The 9,965-nt window shown below is 42.7% G+C and overlaps 1 protein-coding gene across 4 annotated transcripts; it reads right to left on the bottom strand.

The window, feature by feature from the left end:
* Positions 1 to 312: 312 nt before the first annotated feature.
* Positions 313 to 9,737, bottom strand: znf512 (zinc finger protein 512). Of its 4 annotated transcripts, none has more exons than XM_076154921.1 (16): positions 9,495 to 9,737; positions 8,682 to 8,782; positions 8,541 to 8,596; positions 8,254 to 8,312; positions 6,252 to 6,832; positions 6,052 to 6,120; positions 5,823 to 5,945; positions 5,606 to 5,730; positions 5,362 to 5,448; positions 5,189 to 5,275; positions 4,907 to 5,074; positions 4,560 to 4,748; positions 4,330 to 4,431; positions 4,053 to 4,115; positions 3,821 to 3,919; positions 313 to 3,706 (listed from the first exon to the last, which is right to left on the bottom strand). In XM_076154921.1, exons 2-16 carry the CDS (start codon positions 8,779 to 8,781, stop codon positions 2,963 to 2,965), a joined length of 2,652 nt encoding a protein of 883 aa, XP_076011036.1. In that variant the 5' UTR covers position 8,782; positions 9,495 to 9,737; the 3' UTR covers positions 313 to 2,962. The 4 variants fall into 4 exon arrangements, with proteins under 4 accessions (XP_076011036.1, XP_076011035.1, XP_076011037.1 ...); XM_076154920.1 differs by having other exon boundaries at positions 8,682 to 8,815; XM_076154922.1 differs by lacking the exon at positions 9,495 to 9,737 and adding an exon at positions 9,307 to 9,480 and having other exon boundaries at positions 8,682 to 8,815.
* Between the last annotated feature and the right edge of the window lie 228 nt (positions 9,738 to 9,965).

A 9,965-nucleotide genomic window follows, 5' to 3' on the forward strand; every position in this document is an offset into this window, starting at 1 on the left:
AGTTGAATATCTACAGCCTCAAACAAAAGAAGAAGAAGAAGAACCACGTCACAACACGGATCTGTCAGGTTTTGTGTTTTCCCAGTTTGGCTAATCATTCACACTCACTGAAACACAGCTGGGACCTGTGGGTGTGTGTGGATTTGTCTGAGATTTGTCAGAGACGAGGGATGATTCGTTATTATATGTTACAGCATTAGGGATCAATTTCAGCCTGAAGTGAGAACTGATGTCGGGTTAGAGCCCCTCCATCATTAGTTATAATAAACATTGCAGTCTCACCCATATTTCGAAGACACTGAGACACCACCGTGACAATGATTTTTTTATTTTTTATTACCTGCCATTATAACACTGCTGGTACTATGAGATAGCAGCAAATAACTTCTACAAAATAAGTACAGTATTACATATGCAGATTACTAATCTAGTGTTGGCTGAGACAATATTTTTGGTGCTAAATATAAATGATGTCCCACAAATTGGAGAAATTAAGTGCTTTTGCAATACATTTCTGTTGTGTTTACAAATTGTCCAAGGCTTATATCTGAACCTTTATATGAATTTGGAATAGACCATCTATAGATGTACTGTATTGGGGAACGCATGACAAATAGTTTTGGACGTGTTGGCACTGATTATCACACAGAGTACCTTGACTCAGCAGGTGAGGACTAACTCACAAATATCTTTCTGGTTTAGAATTTCAGAAATAAGCAAAGTTGTACATGTTCACAACTATACAGCACCCATAGGAGTCGAGGAGATGCATGACCATCTGTTTTTGGCTCTCAAAATTCAGTCTCTTTGTGCTGAGCAGCTCTTTCCCTCGTACCACTAAAACAGTTCAAAGTGCATGCATGTCGGGTCAATTTTGGTCACAAGCATAAGAAGATAGGAAGTATTTCAACAGCAGCAGCGAAACCTTAAAACCTGACCTCTTGGTGTCTTTCTTGGGAATAATCCATTCTTTTGGACTTTTAATTAATTTGGAATTTCGCAGCAAATACCCTTAAATATAAAAGGTATCTTTATAAACAAATGAATGTAGGATTATATTAAGAGATCACGCATGTCCTTATTCATTGCCAGACATCAATGTCCAATGATTTACTTTGATAAGAGCCATTCAATATGCTTTTTGAAATACTTCCCATGTACAAAGTTTCTATATATTAAACTTACAAGACACAGGCTATTCTTCCAAAAAAGGCATCTGATGAAGGGCAATGAAGAGTAATCCACTTTGAACACAATCAAATACCGAAATTATGTCTGACCGAGCATTTCTACTTAGTAGTTAGACATGTCACAGATTAAAGGGTAATCGTCTTCAAAGGTTTCAAAAAGATATAACATTGTTCATATATTTTCCTATCAAAACTAAATTTGAGTGCACAATGAGAGGGAGAAAAACCAATAACCATATACATTCATGAATGTAAAAAAGCTGATCAAAGTGTTGTAAAAAAATAAAATGACAACTGCTCCTATATCAATCTCCTGCACAACAAAACAAACTAGTGTCAAAACATCACAAACGAACAACTATCTCCAACCATACAGCACTATAGTACATACAAAATGCAGTGCACACAAACATTAATCTATACATGCTATTGGTTAAATATTCTGAGACTGAAGGTCTCACACACACACACACACACACACACACACACACACACACACACACACACACACACACACACACACACACACACACACACCAATGTCAACATGTGGTGATCCAAGAGGATGCAAATGTGTGCTGATGACTCGCCCATCAATAAACAGGCTGTCACCACAAATCCATCAACTCAACTAAATTGTTGGTCGTCAACAAAGTTAGTAGCCATTGTTTGTTATGACACTTTTGTGCTTCTTTATTTCCCTGCTGATTTTATATAATAACGGGCCTCAGTTATGCCTGGAGTGTAGGTGAAATTGATCACTCACAGCAATACTTCTAGAAATTATGCTTAGAAAACCATCTTACTTCCATTATTTATTTATTTTTTTACATGGAATCTGTGCAGAGAACACAAAGAGCATTAAGAGAAGTAAATGTGGGCAGAGAGGTAGGCTGCATATAATTTGCGCAGCTTTGAATGTATGGATTTGGATTGAATTTTGTCAGATTTGTGCCATGGATTTGTTTTCCTTGATTGCTCATCAGGGATAATTTGTCTTTTTTGTTCACAACTCGTCAGAACAGTGCGACCCAGGAACCAAATTGCTTGTGTTGTGAATGCAATGTCATTAACTTAAATAATTGACACACTGAAGACATTACGGAAAGGAGAAGCAAAGGGTAGAACGATTCCCAGCAAGGGAGAACCAACCATTCCCACTGAGTGCAAACAGAAAAGCCCTACCAATATAAGGATTAATCTAAAAAGAAAAGATTAGGTAAGTTTAACACTACAGCCATCACTGTTAGGCTTAAAGCAAAATATTACCTCAAAAAGGTAAACAAGAGTCGAAAAGGAGCTTTTTAAATTTCTTAAAAGAAAACATTGAAAATGGGTGAAAAGACTGTTATAGACACACAGACGAAACACCACATTTCCCAAACCAACAACTAGTTCAGAACTGATAGACTCGTCTTCTAACCCAGGGACAGCCATCGTCTTGTATTCATACGTTTATCTTCCATCATCGCTCCAAAAGGATTCTTAACTGCCCAAACTTTATATAGCAATAGTCATTCTCCTCGTCTACAGCTGCCTTTTCGTTCTTGTGGATATCACACGTTTAAATGTATTAACACAAGTGTATTTCTCTATAGGTCACATTGTCAAAGCTAGTCACACAGTGTGTGTGTGTGTGTGTGTGTGTGTGTGTGTGTGTGTGTGTGTGTGGAGTCCCATGGCATCCTTTTTTAACTTCTGGTGCACACGATCCGTTAAGATGTGTTAAGTTTTGATGCCAATTGTGTCTGCTTAGAACCGAAAGGGTCCCTTTAGGTGTTCCTCTGTCGCTTAGCAACCTCAAGGTGGGCCTCCATGATGCCTGGCCTTTTGAGATTCCATTGGTCGATCTGTCTCTGTCTCTCTTGCTGCTCCACCTCTGATTCACTGGAAGAGCTGCCAGTATTACTGCTGCTACTGCCACCGCTACCTCCACAGCTGCCACCAGCGCCGCCACCACCGCTGAAAGCAAAGCAATCCTTATGCTTCCCATCAGCCTTCCCCTTCTCCCCTTTCTCTCTCCTCTTCACCTCTGTCATCCCACTGCTCTCCCCTTGGGGTTTATCAATATCATCCATTTCCATCTCGATTGGGGCCCCTTCTGGTCCTGGCACAGGGACACACTGGTCCATATCCACCCACACTGTTCCCATGGAAGGATCCAGAGGTGTGTAGTGGACCAGCGTCTGCTGGTGCTGACATTCTACCTGCAGGGGAAAGTTCTGGTGCTCCACATGATGAATCTGGACTTGGTGCTGGAGGTGATGCAGAGGCTGCAGTGGGTGCTGTAGATGATGGTGCTGGAACTGATGCTGATGATGTGTGTCGTGGTGGTGGTGGTGGTGATGATGATGCTGCTGCTGCTGCTGTTGTTGTTGCTGTTGTTGATGCTGGAGGTGGTGCTGGTGGTAGTGCTCTATGATTTGCCGGTCCACATTCTGGACAAATTCCTTTGACCGGTTTTTGATAAACCTCTCAAACTTTTTAGAAGCCTTTTTGTTTGTCACAAACCAATCCTTTAGAGAGACAAACACAAGGACGAGAGGAGGGGAAATACAAGCCAAGGTCAAGAACAATGAATACTATAATAATAAATAACAATAATGACAATGTTTATCATACACGATTACCTGTGAATGGACAGAGTTGATGTGGTACTTCACTCCACTCTCCGAGTTAAACTCTTTAGTGCAGATCAGGCACTGGTATTTACCAGCCTCAAAGTCGCCCTGAAATGGGATGAGGATCAACCAATAAGTCAAGCATTGCAAAATACTTGCAGAACTATTCACAGCATCTACATTACAGTCATGTGTATACAGCAGTGCATTCAAATTTAGATCAGAGAAAAAGGCGGCCCACCTTGGTGCAGAGACCCAGATGGGCTTTAAGTCCAGACACACTAGTGTAAATGCAGCCACAGCCCTGAGGAAGACAACAAACTATGGAGGACCAAATCTGACTCTTTGTGACTCAAATAAACAAAGGGATATTGAATATAATCAGTTCATCAGTAATTAAATGAATGAATAGGTTCAGAAATGGAACACAAAAATACTTCAGTATACAATCTGCATGAGGGTGTCAATCAACCCGTTCATATGTACGTGTTGGTTGTTGGTTATGTTAGATGTTCTACCTGGTTAGGACAGTAAACTTTCTTCTGCAGCTTCACCTCGTTCTTCCACTTCCTCAGCACATCTTGACTAAAGGCAGGCAGGCCTGGTCGAGCATATTTAAGCTGGAATAGACAACACGGACAAGTGAAGGTCAAGTGGAGGTATGAAAGCTACAATAGCAACTATTGTATTAATGTACTGTATTCATATGTCTATGTGTTGTTTCGTGACAAAATGAATTTCCTCTTGCCAAATTGTCATCGGGCACCAGGTCTGACTGAAACTTCCTCTTGGGCCAGTCTTTGGGCAAGTCATTGTTGGCGATCTCAGCCAGGTGGAAGTTGGCGACCTGAGCCGAGGCCCGCTGCACCCTGCCGCTGGCCGTCCTCTCTGGTTTGCCCTCCCTCTCGGCCTCGTCCTCCTCAGTCTTCAGCGGCGTCTAACATAATAGGATAGGAGAGAGAGAGAAGTATATGACCATGACAAGCAGTTTTGTTAAGTCAGTTTTACAGGTTAAATCTGCTATGTGCTACAAAACATCGTAGATGTAACCCATCAGCTGGCCTACATGCAGATCCAGTAAATGATTCGACTCACAGGCGCGTGCTCTGACTTGAGGTGGTACTCCAGCCCCGCCTTGGACCTGTAGGCTTTCCCACAGTGAGAACAATTAAGCAGCATTTTTTCCAGCTCAGACTCCTCCTTCCCGCACTTCTTCATGTGGTACACGTAACCCATGATGCTGGTGAATGCAGCATTACAGCCCTGAAATGGAATAGAACACACGTTACACAAATGACACATGACGTTTCTTAACCCTTAAAGGTCAGGAGAAAGGTCACGGCCTTACAAATCTGTCATCAAATGATTACAATTTACCTCTTTGGAGCATTTTAATTTGCCTAATCTCTTCAGAATCTTCCGCAGTTTCTCTTTGATGACACGATCATCCAGGTCTGGTGATGGCTACAAACAGGAAGAAACTGTCAAACCCAAAGAACAACTCCTCAGATTTAAGGAAGAAACTTTAGTTCAAGCTTGAATCTCTTTACCATGTGACTGTGATCGGCCATGATGTGATACTTCATCCCGGTGGAAGATTTGAGCTGTTTGTCGCAATGCTGACAGGTAAAGGGTTGCTGTACAAAACACAAAGACAACAGGCGATAATGTCCTTAAATTCATTCATTTCCATACCATTAAGTCCCAGCAGTTAGAAGAAGTCAATGCTATTTGGAAAAAAACCCAAATGTGCAAATAACGCCACAAATCATCAAACTGAAAATCCTCTCTCACCAGCCGGCAGTTCTCCATGTGTTTCTTCAGCCCCTCCACAGTTTTCCTGCTCACACTTTTACATTTCGGGCAGGGCACTCTACCTTTAGCCACAATCTGGAGCTGCCAACGCTCCTCTTGGCTCCCTGGTGGAGGTAAACAAACAGAACAATAAACCATCATTTCCTGTAGGAGCACTTGATATGTTCTCCAGTGGTGACGGCTCCTCCTCTCTCACCTGGAGGGTAGGTAGGAGGCTCCTTCCTGCTGGTAAGGACCAGGGTTTTCTGCTCCCCGCTGGCCTGGGATGTTGATGCTTCTGGGTTATTCTGTAGACCACCAACACTCCCTGCATCTGAAGCTGGATGGTTTACATTAGGTGATTAAAGCCTTTATTGGGGTTGAGTATACAATATATTTTTTACATTTTTGATGATTTTTAAACAGCAGACGGTCACCGAGCTTACAAGATTCTCTGCCGTCTGGCGGCTGTGGGAAGCTCGTCTCCGCTCTCTGTACCTTTTTCATATTCACGTCTTCAAAGTGACACACAAACACAAAGAGAAGAAGAGAAGCTACGTTCACAGTAACCACGATCCAGTCCAATGAGAAATGTCATCACTACTGTAATGACAGAACAGCAGTCAGTGTGTGTGTGAATAGGTACCTGGTCTCCAGACATGTCCTCTGTCTCTACTTGTGCTGGCACGGGCGTAGTCTTGGTCTTGGTTTCGGCCAGCACTCCATGTCTGCTCTGGCCCTGAGGAGGCCCTGTCTCTCCCCGGATCCCTGCCTGCATTCCAGGCCTGATCCTGGGCTCGGCCTCTCCCTGCTGCCCAGGCCTGCTCCGGACCCCTTTCCTGGCCTGTCATCCAGGCCTGGTCTGTTCCTCTATGGGCCCTGTCCCTGCCCGGAATCCAGGCCTGGTCCTGACTAGAGTGTCCCCCTCTCTCTCGGCCAGAGTTCCACACCTGCTCCTGGGCTCTGTCCCTACTTGTTGCCCAGGTATCAGGGCCTCGATCCCTGCTGGAGTTCCAGCTCTGTTCTTGAGGCTGGGATTGCTCCCTGCTGGTCTCCGGGCCTTGGTTCCACGCATCCTTCGCCATTTGCCTAGGCGGAAGCCTAGCAGTGGGCGGGGCCATGGATACTGAGTCTGCTCCATTGGCTACACTACCCGATGACATTACCGAGCAGCTGGTGGTTGGGTATTCTACTGTTCCTATGGAAACACTCTGGAGGTCATCGTACCTGATTGATTGAAAGAATCCTAATTATTTTCCAAATGTGTACGTTGAAAAGTTGATCAAGCATTAAGAGTTGCTGGAGCCTTATGCCTCATAAGCCAAACAGCCTTAAACTTGTATAGTCTGAATCATTTTGACAGAATTCACTATGAATACAAATAAATGTAATGAATACAAGTAGCATTGTTCTTTGTTTTGATGATTCCGAGATGTTTCTGCACCATAGGAAAGGAACTGAAGACTCTGTTACTGGAGTGACATCATTACTACCATGTTTATGTTGTTAGCAGTTGATTTGATAAGTTTATCACCAAATCAACAATCTTCCATTCGGGACATTAAAGGTGTAACTATACTATATTCTCAAATGAAGACGAGGAAAGACAGCAGATAGTGAACTTTACGTCTACATCTATGTCCATGATGCATTATGTGAGTGTCAGAAGGATGGATTGATGTCATCCTGAAAAAACTGCATGATATCATTGCAACAAGAGCATTGATGTCATCTGAAACTCACGTGATGTCATCATAACCGGCTGTGCTCCGTCACCGTTGCTTTTTTCCCTTTTCACCTAATTCACATGTGATTCATATAACGTATACTGTTTCATAAAAACAAGCTGCTCAATGTGTTCTCCAATAAAAATATTCATCTCTACAGTATACTTGGGATTAGCCACAGGTTGGATAGTTGACATCCCTGCAAGGTCTGAAGTGATCTTGACTCTTATTTAATAAACCAATAACAAATATTATTTCAAGAGAACCGAGTAGTCATTCTTTCGTGGAGAGAATCCAACATGAACTAACACACAGGCTCTGATGCCCAGAGAGTCTTGTTTCATGCTCAAATTCAGTTTGGGATCACTGCTGGTAAAAACCAAATTAATTAAGTGTGACTACATCACAATAGTCTTATGTTAGTTTGTGTGCTGAGAGATTTGAAAGTAACTGAATGTACCTTACATATACTAATTTTGTACTGGGGGTGATTTCACCCAACAGGTGCAACAAACTTACAAGGAGAGCCAGAGAGAAGTCAGTCAGGCACAGTCTGTACACACCCACACAGTCTTGGGGAAAAATCCAATTAGCCCAATCATTGAAAGCGCCTGTGTGGGTGTTTCATGGCCTTTCTGATGCATTAGGTGAGCGTGATGGAAAGGAAGGAGCTGTATCATGTAAGATAGATGGTTGCTCCGATACTTTTGCCTCAATAAGTTGACTTATGTGTGTGTAGTATGTAGTCACACAACAGTTTTTGACATTAGATTCACTAAATTACAATACCCCTTGCATTTGACGTGAAGTGACTGTAATAGCTATACATTAGTGGTGTGTGTATAGGATGTCAACATGCAGTTTGTCATGCAACTTCAAATGAGCCCAAATTGACTCTTGACAAATTGCCGAGTGCCTTACCTTTTTCTACCGTACGTTCGTTTCATCTTTACAGTGTCTTGGGGTTGAGACTCGTCATTCTAAAACATTCAATACAGAACTGTGAAGTAGAGATCCAACGGTGTGCAGTAAGTTAACAGATTTCAAGTATTAGAGCAAGGAAGAAGACAACCAAACCCAAACAGGTATTGGTTAGAAGCACTTCCTAGTAACACCAGAGTAGTTTGCTTAGATGTTCTCTAGACTGAAGACTCTTCAACAGTGAAACAGAACAAACAGAGGAAGCCAACACATGGACTCATCCTCACCTTGATGTATCCCACCACATTCAATTCGCAGTTTCTTTGTGGCATTCGCTGAACAACTGTAAGAAATAGAAGAAATGTCAAAATCATCTAAACATCTACATGGTTAGGTGACTATAGCAAGGTATGTGTTTATGTTTTTACCTGGACATGGCACACAACTTCTTGGCTGAGACTGGACAGACCTTCTCTTCCTTGGGACATATAAAGGCGACATATCCCCACCAATGTGTGTGTGGTCCATACTAGGAGAGGAAATGCACCTACAAATCACACCACTGAAGAGAGAAAATCCATTTAAATCCACTGTTCACTTCTGGATTATACTATATATCCACGTGGCTGCATAATAGTATAGTATAACTAGACAGTTTGTGTACTGTGTGTACTGTGGAAACATTCATAAAGGTGGAAAATGTGCTGTATTGGTAAAAACAAAACGTCAACAAACAGATCAGAAGTCACGAGTATGTTTGTTTGAAATGCAGCAGCCAGGGCTCAAGCACAGGACAGTGACTTCAAGACAATCATATCGATTTCGCTTTGAGTGGAACCTGTAGCTCGATGCTTGTTGTCGTTTAAGGCTCTTTTAAGTACCAAAAACGGTTCCGTTAGACGGCTACAGACTATCACGCGTTATGTCTCATATCTGTTTCTACGTGGAAGTTGAACACTGTCATTTTATAAACTTTAAGTGTGTTTTTCCAGACTGTTAATTCCTAGAATCTGTTAGTCCAGTAATGATTCTGTGAGGCTTCAGCCCACCAACCTCCATCGTTGTGTGCGTGGCTAAAAAACACATCGGATCTGACGACGACGGACAGGGAAACACAACTGAGAGCTACAGGAAGGGGCTAAAACACAAAAATAAAAATGTTTTTTCGTGAGGAAGGAAGCATTTCCAGCTTCTCTGTGCCGCTCATTGTCTTAAGGAGTCAGAAATGAGTGAGAGCCTACCGTCCTACAGCGCACTCAGTCTGCAAGGACGCCAAGCCTCCATGTCTTCTTCTCCTGGCCTCCCCCTTCGCCTGTCCCCCAGCGGCGAGAGCATCAGAAAGGCTAACAGAAAAGGAAAACCTGGTCTAGGGATTCAACAGCAAGTCCAAGACCAAACCTTAAAGCAGTCTTTTCAAAGACTTAATACGTGCGTACGCCGGCATAATACAGCACAGTGTGTTCTTCAGAGGAACGCCCTCCTGCTGGACTGAACAAATAAAGACCCGCAGCTCCTGATGCCTTCAGTGCTCATGGAAATATCTGACATTTTTAATACAATTGTGAAAACTGATTTTTTTTTTGAGAAGCTGACCGTGTCCTCAACCATTCCTTTCCCAGCAGCCTCCCCCCAGCATATGCGATTTTTAAGCAGCTTCTGAAACCAAAATATCTCAACTTCCCTTGAAATGATAGAAAGTAATATGCTGCGTA

The sequence above is a fragment of the Genypterus blacodes genome, unplaced genomic scaffold (genome assembly GCF_046128005.1).
Source record: "Genypterus blacodes isolate CSIRO-AG114 ecotype Tasmania unplaced genomic scaffold, CSIRO-AGI_Gbla_v1 ptg000064l_1, whole genome shotgun sequence".
Classification (NCBI taxonomy): Eukaryota; Metazoa; Chordata; class Actinopteri; order Ophidiiformes; family Ophidiidae; genus Genypterus; species Genypterus blacodes.